Below are 26,880 nucleotides of genomic sequence, written 5' to 3' on the forward strand. Positions count from 1 at the left end.
AACTAGCAAGCCAATGACTACTAAAAGAGTTCATATAAGCAAACCACCCTCTATGTAAAATGCCTCACCTCTCCACATATGCGATAAATGAAATATGTGAATGACGGGAATCGGAAAGGAAATAAAAGCATCAGCATTTCTCCTGACATCACAAGCTACAGACTAACATCTACAAGGTTTCTCATACCACTGGCACCTTTCAGCACCATTGCCCTTCCATTAGACTGACCTACCCGATGATAGAAAAAGATTTTACTTGTACGTTTCTATTTCATCTTTAGATTTCACCTTAAGAAGACTTCCTGCGCAACTGCTTCCTGAGGTAGATTCCTCCAGGCTCAATATTCTCGCCCCATCTTAGGGCTATACTAATCCCATTGCCCAAACGGGAAGAAAAGAAAGCTATAAAGTTCAGACAACCCATTACCCAAGCTGTGCACCCCTTGCCCATGTGCCAGAGTGGGGAGACTACACAGAATACCCTCTTTTCTGATGATGGAAAAGTTAATTCCATGTTAAATTACCGTTACTATACCCCATCACCATGCTCCTGTTCTCCTCTAAGGCTGCCTCCCATCTCCTGGACTAAAACTGTCCTCTCTAGAGGTGCCTCATCAGTGATGTCACCCAGGCAGGGAATTTGGTCAAAAGCTAAGAATGGGCATGAAAATTACAACTCAAGAACACCACAGTGGTTTTCCTAAGGGAATATTTTTCAGGTTTTGATGATTAGCATTTTATGAAAGGGCATGTGAGAAAGAAATGCTTTTAAAAAAAAAAAAAAAAAAAAGGTGGAAAGTCTTGTTTTCAATTAAATACAATTTCAATAGGAAAAAACCCCAACCATCCAGTCAGCCTGACACTTCTTCAATAAGAAAGAATTCAAGCTTGCAGAATATAATTGACCAGCATGGAATTTTGCCAGGCTACCAAGATAAAACATAATTACTCATATTAAGAGTGTTAATTAATTGTTTGTGAACACAAATAATTGGCTGCTTGGTTTCATAGCTCATTAGAAAGCCAACAATTCTATTAGACATTGCTGTCCAGTAGCCATACTAGGACCACTGAGCTGTAATCACTAGAAGTCTGAAACGATGCCAGTGAAAATCAGTGAGAGGTCGATCACTGAAATCAAGCTCCAAAAAAAAAAAAAAAAGTGATACCTAGTAAATAAGTATTAACACTTTCTGGATGAAGAAGGGGCTTTTTCTGGTTGGGGTTTTGGGTTTTTGTTGGTTCTTTTTTAGTTGGTTGATCATTTATGCCAATTTTGCTACCAAAGATCTCTTAAAAAAACCAAAGAGCTGCCAGATGGAGTTAACCAATATTAGTTACGAATTAGTGACCTTGATGTAAATTACCTATGGCACACGATGCAACTAAAAGTGTACATAGTGAACTCCAGCAGCTTCCTTGGCAGCGCTACGCACAAGCACTGCGACAGTCAGCTTTGCAGGAGCTTCATCCGCACCTGCTGGGGGTTATTGATTAACACACAACACGGGGAGCGCCTGCTTTCTTGGCAGACGTTAACTATATTCTTACAAACCGCTGATGGGCTAAACAAGCTATTAATGACAGGTTGCTCTTCATCATTTCAAACGGACAGACTCTGCTGCTTGACCACAAGGACAAGCAGGTTATTGCTTTGAAATGTTATAGAAAAGGCACAAATAAGGTATCTCTAATGAATAAACCACACGTATGGCTCAGTGGTTCTTTTTCAGTGGAGCTATTAATAGAAAACAAGACCTATTCAGAGTTGCAGATATATAGTCATCTATTCCAAGGTCTCTACAGCTTGTTAAAAGTTGTTACTTGGGAAAGGAATCAGCCAAGTATAATTCAGCAAATAACCACCAAAATTTTTTGACTACAAGACTAATTCCTCTATGCTTAGAACTTTGCAGTTTCTTTTCTTAACTAATTATAAAAAGAAATGCTTCTGAGCATATATGGCTATCGGTGGCCAGCAGGGAGTGGGGCTGGTCAGCCAGAGACCCTGGGTAGCAGTGGCCAGCCCAGCTCCTCCTGGAGGGCCAGCTCTACCCGACCAAGAAACAGGCACATGGACCTGTTGGGAAGTTCTCCAGGCTACAAAGAAAATATTTTTTTTTTTTTTTATAAAAGCCTCTGTTTTTAAACTGGAAGTATTTCCAAATAACAATTTGTAAGATATTTACCAAGTTTTTCAACAGCAGTTGTTATACTACTTTATTTCACTCCTGTGTGTAGCCAGGTGCTAGATACCAGAAGGGCAGAAGATTCTTACACAAGGGTAAGCCGTAAAATAGGCTGCAAGCAAGTGAGTGGGATACACACGCAGATAAACCTAATGGGAACATACAGACCCCATAAAGGTTATATCACAAATTGTAAAATATCTTTTTTTTTCTTTTTTTTTTTCTTTTTTTTTTTTACAGAGGGGATTAAATAACAGATTACCAAATCAATATAAAGACTTTTCTCCTTTTCTTAAGGGGCAAAAACTTCCTTACAAGTATTTGGAGATGCAGTAATTTAAAGTAGTAGAACCAGAGCAATCATGTGGCTTAATTCTTCTGAGGAATATCCCTATAATTTGTTGGAGTCCAAAAGGTCTTTGTGAACTTCTCTGACACAAAGTTGAGCTATAAAACAGTTTCCAGCACAAATACTCCCACCTGTGGGTGTCTTAAGAAACACTTAATTTCCTTGAGCACCCGTTCCCAGGACAGATTTTCTCAGATCACAGGGAAATGGAGAAATGTCTCAAACCCAGTGGTTTTCGACAGATCTTTCACCAAAATACAAAGCCACTAATGTATTTAACGAAGACAAAATTTTTTTCAAACATACAGTGAGTTACCCTGTAAAGAACTTAAGGTATTGCTGCTCTGCAGAGAATCTTTCCAGTACATTTCCCCCCAAACCCCAAAGAAACCCTGAACACCAGCAAATGCTATTCCTGGTCCACCCCCCACCCCCACCCCAGGCTACTCAAAATCCATAGAGCCTCTTCCTTCGGCACCTCCTGGTTTGAGGTGAGATTATAAATCAGACCTGCAGCTCCAGCTATTGCAGCACTCCCAATTTAGAAAAAGTACCAGTCATGGTCATCTGTCAAGACTACAGCATCTTTATAATGCATTAGAAAAATTCTCCGAACCCATCAGATTACAACTACCTGACACCAGCAGAGGAATGAAACATTTTAAAAATTTATTTAAGAGATTCAACTAGCATGCAAGATACCAATGAAACTAGCAAACAAGATTAATTTTCAAACTGCTCTAAGAACTATTCATAACACTCGGCTATTTATTCCATTTACACATTCAAAATACTAGTTGCAATGGAACATTTAATATGCCACCATTATAAAGGGGAAACTGTTGACAACTATGCCAGAATATACATCCTTTTCATCCCGCTGTTACTCCAAGAAGATATTGGTACACAAGCTCCTACAAATCATATTTCCCAAGTGATTCCCAAAATGGGAAGCAACAACAGAAAAGCAATTTTTTTCAAATGCTCATGCAATACATTGTGATAAGACTTTATTTTAATCGCAGGATAGAACAGTATATATTATTTAGATACTACGTGAAAAAATTAAACATGAATTTAAACACTTCTCATGGTGTACTGAGATATACGTGCCATTAATAGTGAATATTTTGATTTAATGGGATTCAATAATCTGTTTAGATGAACTACTTAATGTTCTGATGATTGCTGATACTACCCATCCTAGTCTCAATGAGCTTCAGACTGGTGACAATATTGTATTTTTTCCAGTTTTGATCAACTGATTAGTTTTTAATGCTAAGTATGTCTTGCCATCACTTGTGGTTTGAATATGTTTACTTAAACCAAAAATATTTTGCATCTCAATTATTATTTTATACTCCAGCACTGAATGGAATTTAAGTCAATACATTATTCATAACGCAAAGACAAGAGAAAAAAACAAAGCTGTGCACTTCTTTCAAAGACTTCAAATTACTAAAACATACCATATTTATGCATGCAATATTTGATTGTGTGTGTGTCTTTTTTTTTTTTTTATCACAAGTTTGTTGTTTTCAGATCAGGATATGCCAAAAATCCAACACCAAACAATTTTTGTTTATAATTAAGGCAATCATCAATCCAAGGATTGTAGTCCATTTTATTTCATCTCTACATCAAAAAAAGTAATTTAAAAAAATTAAAATTCCCTTGAAACGGTAAGATAAATGAAAATGTAAGTGCCTTCACATAATAACAGTAAGCTGACCCTCTGGGAAATGGTTGACTTTCTCAATTCAAGGTATTCAAAGCTCATTCAAAAGTGTTCATTTGGAATGCAGATATCAAAGATGATGCAAATGTTCAAGAGAAAATTAAAACTTACCAGATGTTCTAATCCAGCTTTGATGTTTCCAGAGTCCCTGTAACAGAAGAACAAAAGTTCTAAATAGTTGCTAAACCCTTGTCTACAACGATTTATGTTTAACTCAGAAATGTCAAAGCCATGTAATTTCTCGAGTGTGTAGAATTTTTATTTTTAATATCTTAATCACAACAATACCTAAAAAGTATCAATTATTCTAATTCATAATTACAGAATTATTTAATACATCAATTTTACCTGCCCTGAAATTGCTAGAAACTGTAGCAATGGAACAGGACTTTCACTTAAACCCCAACATTTAATATAGTTATCTCCTTAATTCATATTTGAATTACTAAAACAAGACAGTTTGTAATGCTATTTATCAAATTCACATTCAGTGACTCACAGTTCTGCTTTGCCAATAATAATAAATAATAAAATTCTGTTACCATTTACAAAGGTGATGGAATGAGTAAATCGTATATTAACTAACTAGGTCACGGCAGCCATACAGAAACTTCGCATTTTACTGCTGACAGCTGAAAAAACTAGAAATGTACCGATACAAAAATAACACCACATAAAGACAAATACAAAAAAATGAACCAAACTATCAAAGTAAAAATGCTGAAAAGCAAGGAGAATTCAGAATGAAAATTATCACATCTGCTAGGTAAAAAAAGATAACCTGAGAGAAAACTGAAGGAAAACAAATTAAAAAAAAAAAATCTCCAAATCCCAAGCCACTACCCAAGGAGGCTGGCTTCTGTTGTCACCGACTCCAGGTCCTACCTGCTTTCCAAACTGGAACCATGCCCTTAGAGGAAGGTGGGCTGTAACCATGGCTAACAAGGAAAAACTGCCCCACAGGTATTTCAGGTAATCAGTTATTGAACTATGTAATCTAGTATGTGTTTATATTTATAATATTAATTTTTCAACAAATTATTCAACTACATCAAACCACAGGAGCAAAACACCCAACTACGTTCCTCTGAGGCAGCAAACCACACAAGACTGAGTCTTCCATTCTCTTTAATACTTAGTACAGGCTGTGTGAGGCATAATGTGAAGGAAAGTATGAAATTTTATTAAATACCGAATAAGGCTGCATTCAGTTACATATTTTACAGCCTTGCTGGTCTGTATTTCAGACTTTTTACAGAAAGCTTTTATTCATAATTTCATAAAGCTTTCAAAAATAAGTCTGCTGTGCGCTTTTGTTCTATTTGAATATACCATGAATGAAGCAAGAGAAAAAGATGGACTTTCCTTACGCCAATATTTTTTATTTTGCAACAAGAACTTATTATTCGAGTCCACATGGATTTAAACAGAAATCATCTCCCACATCTATTTTTGAGGTGGTAAACGGCCGTAAAGAATTTCATTACTTTGGAAGCAGGATCCAAGCAGCTGATGCGAGGAGCTCTCAGCTAAGGGGATCAAACCTGCCCTGTTAGTGGGCTGTCTCCTGCGCTGTCCCTCGCGTGACTTCATCAATATCCGTGCAACTCCTTTTGCCCTGTGCTGAAAGCAGCCTTAATTCAATTATAGGTCTCAAAACTGATAAAAAAGGTCCTGAAGTGGAAAATGCGAAGAGATTATTGGCAAATGAATAAAGATTTGTATCGAACTAACACACAGGAGTACAGCAGGGTGGTTTTTTTTTTTAATCATTCCCTGTCTTAAGTCTTCTGGGAACAGTGAGTTTCCCTTCCCCTCATGCAGCACATCGATTTCTGAATTAGACTGCAATATTAAATAATTAATATACTTGCCATGATTGATGTTTTGCATTAGTTGAATATTAGGTTATCAATCAAAATCCACTTGGTTTAATGTAATAATATTGAAAAAGTGTCACTGGCTGTTCATCCAATTTGTAGTTGAGGCAGCACAGATAGTAATATTGGTGTAACACAAGGCTCTAACGCAGGAAATGCAGTGGTTGAACATCCATAAGGCAAACGTTATCAAACCAACCAGGACAAGGTTAAGGTTGTCCTAAATAAACCTTGTGGCACCCGTCACTTCCAATGAAAACCTCCTTCCAGCCGGAGGCTGCCATGCATCAATCAGCCACGACGACTAGTGAAGCCATGGCATAATTTTATCTTTCTAGTTAAACAATAACTATACAAATAAGACTCCCATTAATAACACATTTCAAATATTGTGTTATGCAAACTCAGACCTGTTGCTACAGCTCAGGCTAACACATAACCTTAGACGTCTACAGAATACCTTAATCATTAATACCATAAAACACTACGAACAAAAGGCAAGAGCAGTTTTATGCACATCTACTATTATAATACTCCCATAAAGGAACACCATAAGAAAGTTATATTCATTTTATATCATTATCAGGTAAAAATGTTTTACTCAACTTTTACATCACACAGTTCCCAACAAGATATTTGTCTCTCAAACCAGCTCTACGTTTTGCACTACATTTTTTTTTTGTCTTGGTTCATTAGGAAAGCTTGGGGTTATTCTTCAGTTTTTCTTTTTTCCATCAGAGAAGCTCTGGAATTGTATTTCCCCAATATAGTCAGGAAATTGTGCTGTAAAATACTTGTTGACGTGCATATATTTTTAAATCATACATTAAAAACAGTAAGGATAATACTCAGTCTAATCCAAATGTTAGCTTTTCGTAATGCCAGGGGAAAAAAAATTGCATCTGAGCTAAATTTGAATCATGGTCATGAGGGACATGTAACAACAAGCCAGGAATTCAATTAAGCAAGTGTAGCCAGCTTTTGGATTGCTTAAAACCATAGCGTAGGTAACTAATTGAGGTTGTGTTAACTTATTAGTTCTAGTTCCTTTGACAGTAAACTGAACTAAAATACAAATATTCACTACCACTTGCTGAAAATCCCGATTTTAACTTAGACTTATATTCATGTTCATAAAATTAGGTTCCTACATAAAACTAACCATTAATCAAGGGAGCTGAAAAATGTGCAATATCTTCAAAATGTCTGAACTTTAGCCATTCTAAAATAATAAAGGATTTCACAAATAATTTACTTTTTAATACATTTATAGCAGTTCCACACAGGAATTCTAAAACTAACACTTGTTTTCGCACAACAGAGCTAAACAAACCACTGGGTCCACGTAGACACAATACTCTGGAGCAAGGCATCCTCAAGAAGCTACAGTCTAAACATCACGCTACAATACCAGTGACATATTTTATTACTGTGAGGCTACCTAAAGCCAAAGAGATCTCAGAAATATTTTTACTTATCACTAAAATAGGCAATTGAGGTTGTTATTAGGTCCCCATTACACTCTTTCAAGTGACAAACAATTATGAGAGCTGAGTTCAATCTGCGCTACTTCTCAGATCAGTAGTATCAAACTGGAAGTATCCTGAAAAAAAATTCATTCCAAATGAAAACAAACCACTTCAGTTCACACTCTTGGGTTCCTCTCAAGTTGTTATCAACTCACTCAACACTTCCCTTGTATTTGCAGTTAGTAGTTTTCTTTGCCATAGTCTTTTTTTTTGTTAGAATCCATAGGCTACAGCATAATTCTATGGATTATCTGCATCTATGGATATTGTGGGATAATTCGTGTTGAACAGCCTCTGGAGGCCTGCAGCCCTACTCCTTGCTCCAGGCAGGGTCAGCTCTGAGGCCAGACCAGGCTGCTGAGCTTTATCCAGGCTGGCCTCGAAAGCCCAGTCTCCCTGGGCCAACCTGTCTTGCTAATTAATCACCCTCTCTGGGACCGTCTTTCCTTCTGCCTAGTCCAAAAGTCTCTTTTTTTTTTCCAGTCTGTGCTGGTTGCATCTTTCCTCCCACCACACACCACTTCAAAGAGGCCGGCTCCTTCTCCTCAGTGACCTCCCTGCTCATCAGGGTGGGTGGCTGCTATCAGGTGCCCTGGAAACCGTCTCTCCTCCAGGCTGAGCCACCCCCAGCCCCTCAGGGCCCCCTCACAGGGCAAAGTGCTCCAGCCCCTGACTGTCTTGGTGGCCTGAACTCCACACTAAACAGTCCCAATGTCTGATTTTTCTCCTCAGAAGCCAAATGAATAAATAAATCATCTCATCATAAGCAAGGCCTTTGGCAGAATCCCCCCCAGTTCCACAACAGTAACTACAAATTGCAAAGAACAAGGTCATGCACAGCATTTTGGGTCAGGCTGCACCACTTCTCAAATAAAGACCTTTTAACTCCACACTTCATGAATGCCAACACGTTAGCATTGTTGATCAGGCAACGTTATCCCAAGTGGTTACAGATAATTTTCATAGAGCTCTCTCACTCTTAAAATTTTCTTGGATCATTCAACAAGCACATCACATAATACTTTCAATAATCCGTCAAGTATGATTTTAAATCAATCCCTTTTTTGTCCCAGTATTCCTCGTGGATGAAGATCCTCATAGTGAAAGATGTTCTTGGAACAACCTCAAGTTTTCCTGTTCTTTACCCTCACGTTAACATGCTTCTACTGCTTGCTGTCATCTAATGACCTTCCCTACAGATCCTCCTCTCAGTAGCGCACACACCTGCTATTTTAATTTTGCATGTTATCAATCCCCACTTGGATTCTAGATAAACAACCTCAAAATAAACAGCGGAATCTCTTCAAAAGTCTTCAGAGCTTCTTTATGAACTTCAGCAGGTGACAATATATTAAACAGTTGCCAATACAAGCAACATGAAATGGCATAAACATATTAACGTGAACCCCAGTTTGAGTGGTGGTCTCGTCCCTTCTTTCTAAGCTCTTTGTTGAAGGCAGATAAAGGGAAAAACGACAGAAATGAACAAAATTATGCCTTAAATGTTAGGAATTATACCAAGGGGCATGGTAAAGAGGATGAGTGAGACCACTGCCGTAAACATCATAGCCATTGCCTCTCCTGACTTCTGCTTCTTCAGTTACTGAGGAGTCTACGCTAGCCCAACACACCCAGAGTGAGGAAGAGTCTTACTAAATGCAGCCATAGTGGAGGTGACAGCTATGGGAGAAGTAGACTAGTCAGCTATCTCTAGACCTTTCTTTTTGTATATTATCTTTATTTTAGCAGATTGGCATTTCAAATTCAATGAGGCCTTTTCCTCATCATTTTCCGCTTCTGATACTCATAGTCTTCTCAAAGCTCATCTGCCAAGAGATGCTTGTCAGTAAGCACTGTAAAAAATAAAAATAAAACCCCCAAACTAATCTAAAAATTATTCAGATAAGGAATTTATTATACTAGCCTTGACTACTCAATCTAGCAGCATTGTCAATAATACAAATTTCTGACTAAATGCCAGCAAACACCACCAACAACAGCCATTAACAATTTCCTTTCTCCCTCAGAAAGTGGAAATCCCCCATCTAAAACTCTGCGAACCTGTGGCAAGATTGTCTCTCCCAATGGTGAGTTTAAAGGCAAATATATCATGATTTCCCAGACTAGAGCTGGGCCCTGGATATTCCTGGAAAGAAGAAAATTAGGTTTCCACGTGACTACACACTATGTAATTCTCTCCCCTGGGGTATCCCAAGATAGAGAACTGCTCCCTCACTTCTCATTTTACATATTCAATCTTTGCAGGATTTACTTTCCTCAGCCTCAAAAGTCTGTACAATGAGATCGAAGGTATTCCAGGTATCAAATATTAAAGGAGAAGGAAAATAAGGAATAGTTTTTTCCCTACTGAAGTTTTTAACATCTTTCTAACATTTATCGCACGTGCACATTTTGGAAGAGGGCATCATGCGTACTTGTACAAAGACAGCTTAATCACAACTGGATGGGTAGCCTGAATGATGCACTTGTGACTTTATCACCGTTTAGTGATGCATTTACACAAACATTTAAACCATATCATATTCTGGAATAGCTTCACTGACTAATCTTAAACTCACAGAACATGCCAGACGTTGAGAGTAAAACAGTCATGGCCAGATCATGCCTTTGTTCAATTCCAGAAAAACAAAAGCCTAGTACAGAAAAAAGTATTTTCTCCCTATCGGCAACAACTAGAATAAAAGCACACAATTATTACATTTGCACGGTGACTGTTCCGAAGACACTACATATTTGAAGTTCTTCCCTGAGCCAGCTTGAATTTCAGCTTCAGAGTTAGAGGATTCGGGATGCAGTTTTTAGAAATGGATACCCCCATCACATTCCACTAAATTTTATAGGTTTTGTATTGTTGTGTTTTCTGTAAAATTATAGGCTGGTGTTTCCAAATACAACTTCAGACCACAGCTACTTATTCAGTAGGCTTTGCAAGTCACAACAAAGGTTACATAAAAATCTAAGCCCCGTGCCTGTCCTCTCCTTTGATACCATCTTTAAGAGGACAGTGGTGACTCTCCTGGATGAACAGGTAAACTCACACCCACCGATTTTCGGTGACAAGCCGGTCTAATACCACACCAGTAATCTGGCAGAACCGCTGGTAAAGACTGCATAATTTGCAGAAACAGAACAAAACACACGTTACTTTCCAACACTACTACTTAACATCATCTGGGTTATAAAGAAAAACCTGAAAAGTAGGGCTATATTTTTTGTAGCCATAAGTGGAAGTTACATCAAAGGGAGTATACAAAAGGCAAGAGGAGAAAACCATAAAAGAAGGCTGTTTCCTCCTGCCTCTCTTATACAAAGATGAAGGGAAACAATTGAGCTTTTTGAAAGTAACCAAAAGGCATACCCAAACAATATTACCGATAATTAAAATCAAAATCCTTCCAATCTACTGCTTACATAAGTTACACAAAGACTCTCAGCGCTACACATACCTCAAAAAGAATACCTTGAGAGTTACAATGGCTTTAAGAGCTGTGGCTCTTTGTATCTAAAACCCCTGTTTTCTTCCATTATTGGAAGATCCAAGCAACCAACAAAACAACTATGAAATAAAATAGTGAAAATAATTTAGCGGTGCAATGCCAACATCAGAGAGGGTTAGGGAATGGTTAGAGAATCCTTCACTCTGACGGCTAGAAAATGCACCCACGATAGTTTTGAAAAACAGTGGAACATTGTTTTACTCTTACTCGATGTCAGATGCAAATGGTCTGGAACTGATCCTGAAGCTTAAAAACTCCAAAGCTGGTGGTGCTGTGCTCAGTGGCTCCCTCACTCCAGTCAACCAAAGAATTTATTTCACTCGGGGAAAAAATGGTAAGAAGTTTGGCCAATTACTAATTTAAATGTAATAAAGATTCGAGAAGATCATATGAAGGTCACTTATCAAAAGCAGGAAGAAAAGCAGAAGGCACCCCCACACACAAACACATACGGAATAACTTGGAACTGCTGAAGAACTCAGCAGAATATAATGCAAGCTAAATTGAATCATGCTAAAACCAGGGACTTTAAACAGGACACAAGGTGAAACAATTTCCATAATATGTTATCCTAGAGAGAAGAAAAATCAGTACCCAAGAGACCTTATCAAATATTCAAGAGGGGGAAAAAGAAAAAAAATAACCCTGGCTCACAGAGTAAAATTCAAGATTTTATGCACTGAAGCTAAATACATAGGGGAGGAACAAAACACAGTATGGACAGAATCAATATTTTCAAACAGACCATACAAAACAAATAATTTTTGTCCTTAAGTATTTCACAGATAAATGAGAGCCAAAATAACTGCCCCAAAGAGCTCCCAATTCTGCTTTACCAAGACTTCAAGTCGGATATGGAAATCCCACAAATTGTCAAAGCAGATTTCTTTATCCTCGTTGCCAGTTCAAGCCATTCCTCGGATAAACCTGGCAATGCAAGGGACCTCATAACATGCAAGTCCTTGGAGTTTTTATATGTGCAGTGGGTTTTTGTTGTGGGTTTTTTTTTTTCCCCCACGGGTTTTGGTTGGTTGGGTTTTCGTCCTCCTGTTCTGTGCACGGGGTTCCCTTCACAAAGAGTAAAACCTTGTTAATCGACGTTTGCATTCCCAGCAAACATAAGCAATTAAGCTTTGGGCTTTGGAATGTCACTGTCTCTGTTAACCAGATTATTTGGTAGTCTTAAACAAATTAGACAACTTTGGCCTGTTTTACCTTTTCTGTAATATTATTTAGTAGATATTCAATTAAAACACATCCTGTAGGTGAAAGTGTATGAAAACATTTCCGTAATGGACATTAGTGGTAGTAGGAAGTGTTGCTAATTAGCCTCAAAGTACAAAACAGATTACAAAAGTAGCAAAAAGCCCAGCAGTGTAAATGCACAGAACACTGCACTGAATATTAAACAAAGCAGAGCAAGTTTTAATGCTGGTAAGCATAACTATGGTAAAAACTCTCCGGACTAGTAAAGAGTGTTACAGGTTAATGAGGAACATATAAAGAGTGCACAATAATTATCATACCTAACACCTTACCATCTGTGTTTGGATGACTGCAGAATATAAACACAGTTTATCAGCATTAAGTCTGAAACTAATTACACATGTATTTCGATTAGCATACTGTTAGGATAAATATTTAAAATGTTAGATTTTCCTCAGCAGCACTCAGTATTGAAGAATATTAAATTTAAGTCAGTGAGAAAATTTAAAGGTTCTAAGCACTAAAACAATTTGAGTACAATCATTTTTCCATTTTCTGAAAGCTTCTAAATCCTCCTCATTCACCCAATTACTACTGTACTTAACCTAATGAAATTTTATTCTGCAGGAACAATACTATTCTTAAACAAATTTTTGAAAAATATAAGATTAAAAACTTCTAGACAAAGAATAAACTCCTAGAGAAAAGATGCAAATAAAATTACTATCGTAATCTTTTGTTTTTTATTTGCAAGTATAAAACCGAAGAGAAACAAAAGCATGGAACACAGCATCTGTCATATCAGAATATAAAAAGATGATCCTGGCACAAAATGAAAAAGCTCTAATTCATTTGCAAATCAAGCCTGCCAGTTCTATTTCAAGCTGGCGGTAACTGTCAAGAGTTAACAAGATAATCACTTTCAATCCTGCCTTCAATGGTACATTACACTGTTATTCCATTCAATAAGGCCGTTCTTTGGGGCACTAGATGAATGGTTTTCATTTCTAACTCACACAAAAAGTTGCAAAAAAAAAAATCCATGGGGCTTAAGAAAGAAATCCCTTTATGGGCATTTATCTGCCGGCACTTGCTTTTAGGCAAAATGAGATATTTGGATACATTGGTGTCCATTCACTTCCTCTATTCCTCCAGGCCCTCAGTCTGTTGATAAAATAAAAAAAAAAAAAAGAAAAAAAAAAAAAAGAGGCACACAAGGAAACCTCAAGCCTGTTTCATTTTTTAAAACTATCTATGCACGTTAAACAAGTTCTGTGATAATGTTTTGTAAATACTTCAAGAATACGCAGCTCACTACCCACTGACATGACACTGTATTTGAACGGATCCATCTTTGTCAAAATTCATTATAAACTGTACGAAAACCCCATAAAATACTCATGAAAATTGTGCTTAAGGAAACAATAACCAGTTCCTCATTAAATGTCAATAAAAATCAAGTTACCTATTAACGGCGCTCTACCTATGAAACAAGTTAATCTAGAATTTGTCTGCACTGATTATTTGTAAATTATTTTTTTTTTAAGATGCTGTGCTATGCATTCTTCCAGAAATGATAAAAATCCTATAGAAGTTTATTAAGTTATAAGTATTTAAAACTTCTTTGCTGGCACACACATTTCTACTAATCTCTGCGGGAAAAAAAAAAAAACCAAAACAAAACCAAAACCACTTAATGCTTTTGCTTATGGCTCAAAATTCATATTGTAAGATCCTACCTGCACGTTAAGGTTGTATTGCACAGATATGCATTCTATTATTGAATATTCTACAGTGCAAATTTAAATCTTCTATACTAACTTTAGAAACAAATCACTAAATCTTTTGGATTTTGTTTTGTTTTGTTTTTTTACTTCTTTCTTTAAATCCCCATAGATCTCAGTTCACAGAACAAAGCTAATGCTTATCTTTACGATCTTAACTGAGTTAAGCTTATCCAGCCTCAGGTCTGTTACCCATAATCAACGCCAACAAGCACACTGTCAATACCCATCTGTAGATATTTTTAATTTATTTTAATAAAAATAAATACAATTTTCCTCAAACTCAGGGACCCATCTTGCCAGCCACTTCTCATTTGCATACCTTTTCAAAGAAGATTTTGATCATCTTTATAATCCATCACTACAAGTCAGATAACTTTTTCCATACACTCCTTGTGCAAATGCTCCTTTATAGTAAGAGTTTCTTTCATGGGAAATCTAAACACCAGAAGTTACCGGTGGACTCACAGGCTTTGGTTTTGTTCTTTGCGCTTCACAAGTTTCTTCAGAGGTTCTAAACAGAGAGATGGTCTTATAATTAAAAAAAATACTGTATCAAAACCAAAAACTGTAATAGCCTGTATTTATGTAGCATTAGAACATAACAATTTTTGTGGCCCTACTGCCCCTGCTTCTCAAAAAGAAAGAATATAAAATAAAGATGAATTGAAAGTTCACATACTTTGAAGGATCCTGAAAGAGCACAAGATGTTGCACTTAGAACGCAAATTAATAGAAAGTGAAATGGCTTTATGTAAGACTAATACAGTCCCAAAAGCAGGAGCCTGCCTTAGAAATTTGGGATGCGTTTCTTTCCTCTCTAGCCAGCAGCAGTACATCGCTGGTACTGGTTAAAAATAAACAATCGATTAAAAATCCAAACAAACAAACAAAAACCCCCAAACCACAACACCAAACCCATCCTCCATTCTGTAAAGCTGACATTTGGAAATAAAACCCTAAGATTAGCAGCAGAGTAATTCTTCAGTAAAGGTAAGTATTTTATTTCTAGCATTCACAACTCTAGCATTCCACAGCTCAGATGAAAGACCAGGATGACCCAACAGTCCCAGGACACACACATTTTAAGGCACAAGACTAAGAAATGGTAGTTTCACATTGCCATTATTACTGAAGATGTGAGCAGCGCTTTGGCAACTGTGGTCAAGTTCAGCTGAGACCCACAAAGTGCCACTTTACTGACATTCCGCCGCCTGTGACTGCATTTGATCCAATTTTAGCACACTGAAACCTCGTGCTTTTTTTAGGCATCACTGTTGGGAGGTATAAAAATCCAATTTGTAAATGCTTTTTCACTGCTCCTCTTTGTGTTCCTGCAGTTTGATTTTGTCACTTTAGTTTAATTCCTCTATATTCTTTCATCTGGCCTGAATTTATCTCCCTAAGGAAGGCAAGGGCACACTCACAATATATTCAAAATGTTTAAAATATGTTTAAATGTCAGATGGACACAGGTTTTCATTCCTATACAAGGTAAAAAATTTTCCTTCTCCCAAAAAAAGCAGATCTACTCTATCTCAGAATATTTAGTTTCTATCTCCTCAGCTACTTCATCTAACACGGCGTGTAGCATTTCCGGTCATAAAAGACTTGAGTTTCAGGTTGCATTTCACAATTAAACGGTTTGTTTCTATTACAACTCAACATAGCTCTAATGAAAGCCTTTGCAAGTCTCGGGGTTTCTGCAAGACAGCCATTCCAAGCAGCCTGCGCACACGCTGAGAGGCAGGAGTAGCTCAGAAGATCTTCCAACATAAGTCTGATATGAGGGAGAAGCCCCTGTTGCTACATGAATAACATGAGCAAACCTGGACACGTTAAAAATAAACCTGAAGGATTTTATAGAATCACAGAATGGTTTCGGTTGGAAGGGACCTTGAAGACCATCCAGTTCCACCCCCCTGCCCTGGGCAGGGACACCTCCCACCAGACCAGGTTGCTCCAAGCCCCATCCAGCCTGGCCTTGAACACCTCCAGGGATGGGGCAGCCACAGCTCCTCTGGGCAACCTGGGCCAGGGGCTCACCACTCTCACAGTCAAGAATTTCTTCCCGATATCTCATCTAAATCTGCACTCTTTCAGTTTAAAACCATTCCCCCTCGTCCTGTCACTCCCCTCCCTGTTCCAGAGTCCCTCCCCAGCTCTCCCTGGAGCCTTCTCTTCTCCAGGCTGAACAGCCCCAACTCTCTTAGCCTGTCCTCACAGCAGAGGGGCTCCAGCCCTTGGGTCATCTTCATGCCCTCCTCTGGACTCACTCCAACAGGTCCATGTCCTTCTTATGTTGGGTGCCCCAGAGCTGGAGGCAACACTGAGGGGGGTCTCCCCAGAGCAGAGGGGCAGAATCCACTTCCCTTGACCTGCTGGCCATGCTCCTTTTGATGCAGCCCAGGATATGTTTGGCCATCACTATGGTACCGCAGCCTTTTTCAGTTCAAATAAACATACTGTAACTATTTTTGAAGGGTTCTATTTGCATTCTCTGCAGTATCTCCTCAGCATTCAAATGCATCTTATCCTACATCGCTCTAGAGTTTCGTACATGTTTTTCAATATTTTGAGGATGATAAGGAGAGCATCATGAAGATCCTTTCATTCTAAGCAAAGACTCAAAAATTCTTCTAAAATGTTGTTTTGCTAAAGCCCAAATGAATTTTGAAAACATATTTAATATGGAAAATGTTTCTTTAAAGTCTGACTTTCAGTAAGGAAGAATGCTGTATGTTCGGCTAACAACTTCCATGTTGGGCTGTGTAAGAAGACAAATTTATAAAATTTAAAAAGGTAGAGCTTAAGTTGTTCAAGCTTGATAGGAAATTAGTTCCTTGGCCACAAATATTTCATGAAAATAGAAAAAAAATAATAAAATGATTGAATTAGTTTTTACAGCATTCAGTCCCAAACACTGCTGGTTACCCGTATGCTAACAAATCACCAAAGACCGTAAAAGCACTTTTAATAGCAAGGATCAGAACCTGAAGTATGTCTTGATGATAATATTTCAATATTCAATGACAAAGACCTTCAGAGTTGCCAAAAAAAAAAAAAAAATCTGTCATGCTTGGACCTAGTCACAGAGGATTTGTACCTAACACAGCTACATCGAGACTGTAGAGAACAGGCTAATTTATTAAATTATCTGACAAGGCTAACAGTTCTCTTGATTCCAAGAGCAATTAAATCTCTTCTAATTCAACAGCAGCACTAGACAACTAACACTAATAGGTCTGTATCTTGCTTATTTGTTATTTCTTTCTCCAGCATTTGTAATAGCCTCTGACTATATAATTTACAAGTCTGTTATTATTTGAGAACATTAATCAATGCTAAAATTGCTTTTGGTCTTATGCTTGTTACACATCTGCTTCTCAGAGAGAAACTTCAGAAGCAATAGAGGTATTGAGGACGTTGCTATGCCTGCGCTGAAAACACCGATACTGTCTAGAATCTGATGTCCAAAACATCATGGTGAGTTAAGTAACAAGAAAATGCCTGCAGGTTCCAGTAAACCACAACTTATATTTTCTGTAGAAAATTTTACATCCTAAAAAAAAACATCAGATAATGCTGTCTAAACACTTCATGCTGGTTGAGTTGCACCAAAAACCTCCTTAAGGCTTCATGTGTTCTTTAATTGTTAAGACTACTGTTCTTACATCACATCGCTCTTATTCATTTTACTCTCCCAAAAGCTTGCTTTCATTAATATGCTTTTAACCTTTTACTACCATGAAAAACTAACATCATTTATTTTAGTTGGCATTTATCATTCCCAGCACTTCCCAGAGAAAGCCTCCAGTGAAAAAGGAGAGCGGTACTGGCTCTGCAAGACGGAGCAAACTGCCGAGAAGTGGCCAGCCAAAGTCTAGACCAGAAATCTTGCTAGGCATTTTGTATTTTGGCATTCCTTCAATCAAATTAAAATAATTAGTATTGCACACTACTGATTTACCACCAAGTGGACCAAAATTAGAAGAAAAGACAAAAATATAAAACACGTCTCGTTCTACAGCCAAGATTTCCCTCAAAGATTATTTTTATAATATGAAGCCAAGAGATTCCTGAAAAACTTAAGTACCATAAACATGGCAAGCTCCAAGGAAACTTGGATCTTAAGCAATTCAGAGCTTGAAGATTAAAACCAGCACCTATTGTACCTGCAAATATTAGACGTAAAGTTAAACATTCTACAAAAACAACTTCTGAACAAATAAGCTCCCAGATCTTTCAACAGCAGCAGTTTCTAGAGGATTCATAGACCACAGAGAAAGACCTGGAAATGTGCATGATCAGGCTGACGACTGAGCAAGCACTTGGAAAGGTGGAAAGAACTTCTAACCTGAAAAAAAAAAAAAAAAAAAAAGGCGAATATCCAACAACCACCTCAAGTTACAAACCTAACTAACAAATTGTAGCCACACATCACAAAGCCTACTTTAAGTTCTCAGCAGCACTGTTCTTTGGTTTTCCCTGGGGAAATAAGTGGGAGCTAGATGCCAGTTAGTCCACAGGAGTTACCTTGATCCCTATATTTTCAGCTCTACCCATTGCAGTTCACCTCAGTTAACATCACTCAGGACAGGAGTGATGGACAGGACATGCTGAACCTACACAGACCTCCCTTGACAGACTTTTTATCCACAGAAGACAACGAACTCTGCAATGGAAATCATTTTATCTGATCACACATCCCCTCCAGCATTCGCCTACCTGGCGAACAACCTCCTGAACAATTACAGACTAATGCTCTAAGACAAGCCAAAAGTGGTGCTGGTTTACATTAAAATGTTAATTTTTACAGCAAAGTAAAGCAGATGGTTCAGGGTGGTAGCCTCAACCATGCCAGAGTTAGTCGCCCTTGTGTGTGAATCAAGCTTTTTATTCTTTCAAAGGGGGAGCAGACACTACGGCGAGCAACCCCTTCACTAACAGAAAATTTTGGCGCTTTATTCTGCTACCAGAACTAAAGACTTTTCTCTGCTTTATTACCATACTGTTTATATTTGCTTTATTTCACTTTTTTTAAGAAATATATTCCAGGCAGTCTTGCTGATGTTACACAAAGTAACATGAGTACTTTGCTAACTACCCCTAGAAGACAATAGTAGAGAACATTGGAGTATCAGTGCTCTGAAAGACATTAAAGTCAGACTTAAGAAAAAAATAAAACAAATTCAGAATACCTAATGACTGTGCAGACTGATAACACGGATCTACAGAAACTGCATATTGATATTGCTGAAAAAAAAAAACCCAGTATATTGGCTCTTTTCCTAGATTTTCAGTTTTGTCTGAAAGTTATAATTGCAATATACAAAATTACTTCGTCTTGCAAAGAAGTGCCAGAAACCAGTGTCCCCAGAAACTGGAACTGGAACCGTTCCAAGCAATCAAACACACTCATGTAACAATGGCCAGGACCGAGTGGCTTTTTACACAATGGCATGGCAGGATAAGCCACCTACTTAACTTTCTGTTCAAGCAAGATATTGGAAAGTTATGTGAACATTTGTGCATAATAATTTTCAGTCATTCAAAACAGGTCAGGATGGTGTTCTAGCAACGTAAGCAAACAATATGTAACATTTTTAAAGTCAGTCTGCAAAGTTAGCATTTGGACGGGTAACTATCACACCAGTACGAACAACAGATCATGAAAGCAGAAGAAACTGGAAGAATCAACTGAAGAAATTTTAAAGTTAAGTTGAAAAACTTGTACCTACATGCAATAGAGGGGAAAATAATTTAGTTAGCTATGCGTATTTTTTTGCCCAGCAGTAGAAAGAAATACAGCATAACCAACACCTAGGGTAAACAAAAATGTTCAACCTGTATATATAAGATGGGCAAAATTGTTTCAACCATGGAGAAAAATTTGCAAACTCTGCCTGATATCTGGGATTTAAGATGGACTCGGACATCCGGTAATGACAGAAGTTGCACAAACCAATGGAAAAAATATCTGTAAAATGTCCAATCTTTGTACATACGACATAGCCTAACACGTACTTCTGGGTGTAGTAAAAAGGAAAAAAAAAAAGAAAAAAAAATTGGTTGTCTTAAAGGTTTTTCTTTTGCCCATTCTATGTATGGCACTTACGTCATTCATCATGACTACAGTAACAAGGAAGGCTGAAATTAGCACTCTCTAGAGCATCTATACCCTTGCAGGATGTCAGCAGATGTGACTGTTGAATGACAAAAAGCCAAGTGCTGCGAAATATTTGAGAACGCTGTAATGGCCCAGCACCAGGTAGATTTTTTTATTTTAAATTAAAATATAGACCCCCAAAGTCATAGCCAAGGGAATTCACTATCTCTTGAATGTGGAATTGATCTGAATGCAATTACTTTACTCTTTTTAGCTCCATTTGACTTTGAACTAAACATCAATTAGCGCACAAACATAATACTGCAAGATCTGTTAACTCCAATGCTGATTTTTCCATAAAAGATCTAAAGCAATTTTATTGGCCTTCATTTAATAGCTTTCAGCAATCACAAATATCACACATGAAAGCTCAACTTCATTTTCTGATGGTCACTTAAACCCTTAATTCTCACGATAAAACTCTCTCAGTCTTAGTTTTAAAACCCTTAAATTAGCAAACAAGACACCACATAATATATGCTATAAGCATAGGTCTTCTCTGAAAAGCTGGGACCTTCAAGTGCTTCAGCTGCGATACAAGCCATTGAGCCATGGACAATATAAGCTAATTTGAATAATCAATATGACAACCTTATTTTTCTAATGCAAACAGGATTGATACAGTAAGGTGTCTCACTGCCACATCACAGTCATGGCCTCTTTTAACCCCTAATTAGATTTAGGCGATTATCCCTGCTCTTCCTTACAAGTGTACAGCCTGGATAAGAGATGACAAAAGCTATCTGCCACTTACTCAGCCTTTGCAGACTGCAGGTTATCCAGGGAGATACAGGGTAAGATCAGCAAACAATTGTTATTCATATCATCTACAGTTTTAAGATAGTCACAGTTTTCCATACATGCTAAGTGAAAATAGCCCAGAGCATTAGGTAAATGCAAAACGCTTAAGAACATCAGGGTTACACAGATGGAAATTCAAGGTGATGTTAGGGAATTATGTTTAATTCAAATTGGTTATCACAAAGAAAACTATCTAGCAATAAGTTTCTTTTTCAGACAGGAAACACTGGCTTCTCAATAGATTTGTGTTCATTGTTCATTTGTGTGCAACACTGAGTATTTTACGTGGCTATTTCTGAATAAATAAATAAAATGAAATTAAAAAAATCAAACTTAGAAACAGCAATCCCAATAGAATTACATAGCTAAACAAAGTACTAACAGACAGAGAAGATCTATTACAGAAATGTAATCACATTTCATTTACAAGAACTCTTATCTCAAGCACTTAAACATAAAATTTAAACAGTTTTCCATTTTATTGTACTCAGTATTTGAGCTAATAAGATATAGAAGTATAATCATGTTAGCAACATTTCTATTGCATTACATAAACACAGTACTAGATTAAAGGCAGACCAGGAAAAAGAAAGCGTGATGTTGCATATAAAGCTGAACACTTTATTTCTTCTGGCAGAAATAAATATCACTGGTATCATGTGTGAAAACCGCCATGCTAAAATTAGATCATATGTTCACAGAATGTCTATTCCCAATCTGACTAAACCAAAAAAAGTATTTCTGCACATACTATCCATATGTGAACACATTTAGTATGCTTTTGCAACCAAAAGAGAAGTATTCCCCTATAGTATGCTTTTATTAGCAGGCTACGCGATCACAGAATTGGAAGGATCATTTATCCAAGTCAGGCACAACCCACTCATGACTGAAGTAAAATTTTCGGAATTGTTTAAAAGGCATTTGGATAGCACTTTGAAAATCACTGAAGGTAATGTATTTTTTTTTAAATATTGCCCATACTGTGATAAGACTGCTTTATCAGCAATATTCTATAGACTACAATGCAATCTCTGCACTGCTGCTTTGGGCTTTATTTCCCATCGAAGACTCTTCCCGGTTTTCTGCTCCTTCCACATGTGAGCCAGAAGCAGCAGGGCACTGCCTTCTCCTCAGTAATCCCACCAAGAAGCTATCCTGATGCCAAAGAAACTGAACATCGTGGGGACCTCTTTTACGTGGCAAACATGAAACAATATTCATCCCAGATTTTCATCCATGCACAAAGGCTTTTTACTTGGCACTATTATTTATGTTCACGCCTTTCAACAGTTTGTGATTTTATTGACTCATTTTTCCTAATAAAGGTTCAAGATATGGTCACCTTGAAACCGTACTACTTAATGGTCTGAGTGGCAACACAGAAACTACGGATATGTGCTTCCTCACAATGCTTCCAATGCAAGACCCTACCTACAATCCCTGACATCTCTCTTCCTCTGTAAAAACCAAAGTTTAACAATCTCTTTATAGGATTTTGTGTAATGCACTATAAATCTGGAAATGCAAAATCGTATCTGACTGTTACTACTACTTTAAAAACAAAGACTGCAAAGCTCCAAGAGTTTGCCTAAAAATAATCAACCAAATAAATATATAAATTACGGGGAGCAATAATAAAAGGAAATTAATAGTTTTCTACTCAGGTTATTTGAACTTGTGAGAAAATCCATTTATGGACAATCTTATTTTAACTTCATTCTATAAAATTCTCAATAACTTGCAGAAAAAAAATTCATATTGTGTTCTCTATAAGTGTTTTCTGTGGGTTGCATAAAAACAGTTGATAAAAATGGTTTAACACTGAGAAAACAGTCAGCATAAAAAATTGCTCCTGCCTCTTTCTAGTTGTTTTTGAAGTTTCCCATTGGGCCGCTTTACCTTCTCAAAAAAAATCCTATAATAATTTGGAATCTTTTCCATTTGCTAATACAATTAGCAGTTACGCAACTGTGGAGTTTTTCTGTACTGAAATTTTCAGTACAGAAAAGGAATGGAGGACAAGCAAATAACATCCGTTGTAACGGGATGGTTCATGGCAAAAATCTCTTCAGTCTCACAAACCCCCCAAAGCACCTAACGAACCCTCCAGCAAGGCAGGGTGCAGTCCCTCGCTCCCAGCAGTCAATGGCATGAGGCTTTGGGTTTCATTCAAAGGGGTTCAAGCCTCTCTGCTGATGGCTGGTTTCCTTCCCGAGGCACCTCGCCACAACTGGCAGCAAAGAAATGCCCCAGGGAGAGACACTGGCCCAGGTTGCCCAGGGAAGCTGTGGCTGCCCCGTCCCTGGAGGTGTTCAAGGCCAGGCTGGATGGGGCTTGGAGCAACCTGGTCTGGTGGGAGGTGTCCCTGCCCAGGGCAGGGGGGTGGAACTGGATGGTCTATAAGGTCCCTTCCACCTCTAGTCATTCTGTGATTCTATGAGTCACATCCGCACTGACAACCTCTTCAACAAATCATCCCATGGAAAGGTTGCGGAGGTCAGCACAAAGCAAAGAACTAGAGCCAGGGCTGCAACACCGCAGAACCAAACCACAGCTACTCACCACATCTCTTGAGAGAAATATCTCAAGATATATCCACCCTATTTGAAAGATGTTTCCAGTCATTGCACCGTAGCTGTCCCAGTATCCCACAGCTCCTGCGCCAGCTTGGGCAAAGGACCTCTGGCATAAAACTCAACCCTGCTAATTCACAGCATCTTCCCTCCTGTGACGCACACGCATCGCAACAGTCTCATAAAATTCCATGTCAAATCACTTAAAATTTCGATTTACAGTGCAAGTTTGATAAGCTTGAGATCAGCAATGCTTTCTGGAGGTAGGCAAAAAGGGACCACTAAGGACATCACATATGGTGACACTAACAAGGAATGTAGGATTGCCACTTTTAACCTTTTTTGATATTTTTTGGTTTTCAGATGCTGACCTAATATAACTTCAATATATAACTTCATTAAAAATACATTATCAGTTTAAAGTTCTTCACATGCTGCAATATGGAACATTCAACATAGTGCTTTTGTGATTTTTTTTTCATTTATAAATTGTGCTTTAATTTGTATTTATTGAAAATAAGCAAGCAAAACCTCCAATGTTCCAAATTAATACTGGTACAGATATTTCTCAAGAGGCAAGATCTATTATATAACCTTTAAAGTTAATGGAAGTAGCTTTTAACAAGCTCTGGGGCCTAAAGCTTGTTTTTGTTTTTTAAACGAATTAATTGGTGGATTTTAATCTTTCATCCTCTTCTATACAAAACTCATCTTGACCTTTTAAATAAGATTTAATGTTTCCCACTACATGTAAGCCCCTACCTTCTCTTCCATCTTCATGCTTCTGAGTTACAGAGGACCAGCCAAAAATTAACTCCCAGTACAAACTAATCCTGCAGCATTATCTAAAATTTCATAAAGAGATTGTGCCACAGGAGGTGTTTTAAACACTATTTAACGTGGTCTGGAAATAAAGGTTTTTACTTTCACATCAGAATTCCTTAAAAACATAAATTAATAAATTACAGTAGATCTGTGTCTCTATTACAGGACACAACTGAGATTCTTGTTGTGAAGAATATCATCCAGGTTCTTTTACAGACAATTGCTCAGATTCTTCCCGAGCTGTTCATTGTCAGTGGGTGATCCACAGCACAAATACTGTTAGTGGCTGGCAACAACTTAATGTCAAAATTTGATAATTTGCAAAAAAGAAATAAGAATCAGGAACCCTCTTTTTCTGCCCTTGCCTCAGTAGACCTGCGGGCACGCACAAACCCTGCCCCAGCCCCTGGGCACCGTCCCATGGATTTGCAGAGCCTCCCGAGGCACCGGCCACCTTTACGCTCCTCTCTGTGGGCTCAAGTAAATTACCCTCTCCTTACATGGCTACTGAAAGAGGTGGGAATTTTTGGGCGTGTTCAGGGAGAAGAAAAAAAGGAAATAAAGAGGAAAAAGGAAGAGGGGGAAAGACAGACATACGAAGCTTTCTCTCTCCTCCTGCCCTGCAGAGGTATAGGAAACATTCCCCATCACGCTCTGCTAAACACTTTCCCATAAATCCATTGTGTGTATTTCTTTAATATTTTTCAAAGCACAGAGCAATGCCCACCTGACAAGAATCAATGGGAAAAAAAACCCTTTTCCCTCTTTGACACAGCATGATCCTATTAAGCAGCCTCAAAAGATTCTGATCTGAGCAGCAGAGTCAGACCTTCCTGATCAATTCCTTAATCCATTTTGAGAGAATGGACTGATCTCACTTTTTCAATTTCAGTCTGGGAAAAAATCCTTCCCAACATAATTCACCATTAAATGGGCCTTGTCTTACAAGAACTTCAGCTGCTGGAAGCAGGTGAGGAGCAAGTCAGAATCCAGGAGAATCACCAGCACATCTAACACACTTCCTCTGGGTCTTCCCATTTCCACTCTGAAAGTCACTCAAAGCATTTGCCGCTCTTGTCCTTCATGGATCTTTAAAGATGTTCCTTTTAACACTCTAAATAATGTAAAAATTGATGCCTGAAGTGGAAATGATTCCCATACTTTTCCTCCAGAAAAACTTCAATTCATTAGGTTACCACTGGGGTTGCCATGATTATGAAAAAAAAAAAAAAAAAGGAATAAAACTGACATGGTGCTGAAGTTACGTTGTCACAATAAAACATGGTGCAGGCTGAAGATTCTACACTCTGCGTGTTGGTGGATTCCGCTACAGAACTGAAGATGTTTTATTCCAAGTTAGGATCAGATGCTGCGAATAGAGATGTGTGCACTCACTATGTTATGAACTCTCTTGTGGGAATCAGACTCAGAAACTTCGCAGATTGGCTCAAAATGGAAGATTTGGGTTGAGCAGTCTTCTCCATGGGTAGATCCAAGAACATTTCCACTTCAATGAAAAATTATTCTAATGAAATGGTGCTGAAGTAGAAAATGATGCTCAGCTTGCTTCCTTAGAACTACCCAACTAGACCTACCCCACGAAGATCATCCCATCAGCCCTAGACTGCCCTGGATCCTGACAGAAGGACACTTGTCCACCAAGGACAGGTGCCTGCAGGAATACATGCAAGCAGAAGTTAGCTCAAGACACATTCACGCTTCCACTCTTAATTGCAAGGAATCAGAAATGCCTGATGTTTTAGGCTTTTTCCCTCCTCAAGTAGCTGCTTCTTAATGCCACATCCTACAGCTTCAGACAAATAATGACAATGAACAAAACAGAAATATCCAAACATCTGAGCACTCCAGTTTTGTTTGCAGGATAGGAGAAACGATAATGCAAAGGATTAGCATTTTTAAAAAATAACTTTGAACTGATTAAAACATAAATTTCTAACCTTGAGGTCTCTTTAGTACCACAGACTTAACATTTAATGGACCACAAGCTCTGCCTTGAACTGAAAAAAAAAACCTCTGTAGAATTATAGCATTCATTGATTTACAGATTCACCTGTATTTTTAGTTTTTCCTCTATTGTATTTAGTAATGATGTCTAAAATTTCTACAGTAACAAAAAGACCAAACAGATCTCCAAACACAACTTCTGTCTATACACCCAGCGTGGGGACAACAAGGGGAGAAAGCACTGGGAAGGGAAGGGGCTGCTACTGCTGCTGGGTACGAGCAGCATCCTGCCCAGCGCACAACCAGCAGATGCCAAGGACGAAACCAGAGCCTGGAAGCAAATTCAGGCTC

At 38.0% G+C, this 26,880-nt stretch overlaps 1 protein-coding gene across 1 annotated transcript in view; it reads right to left on the minus strand.

Annotated features, from left to right (window-relative positions):
- Positions 1 to 26,880, minus strand: part of RSRC1 (arginine and serine rich coiled-coil 1) — a 169,960-nt gene that overhangs the window by 91,263 nt on the left and 51,817 nt on the right. The window contains exon 5 of the mRNA XM_074591886.1: positions 4,388 to 4,424. Coding sequence (XP_074447987.1) covers positions 4,388 to 4,424 — 37 coding nt within the window. The remainder of the gene's footprint in view (positions 1 to 4,387; positions 4,425 to 26,880) is intronic.

The sequence above is a fragment of the Larus michahellis genome, chromosome 6 (genome assembly GCF_964199755.1).
Source record: "Larus michahellis chromosome 6, bLarMic1.1, whole genome shotgun sequence".
In the NCBI taxonomy this organism is placed as follows: domain Eukaryota; kingdom Metazoa; phylum Chordata; class Aves; order Charadriiformes; family Laridae; genus Larus; species Larus michahellis.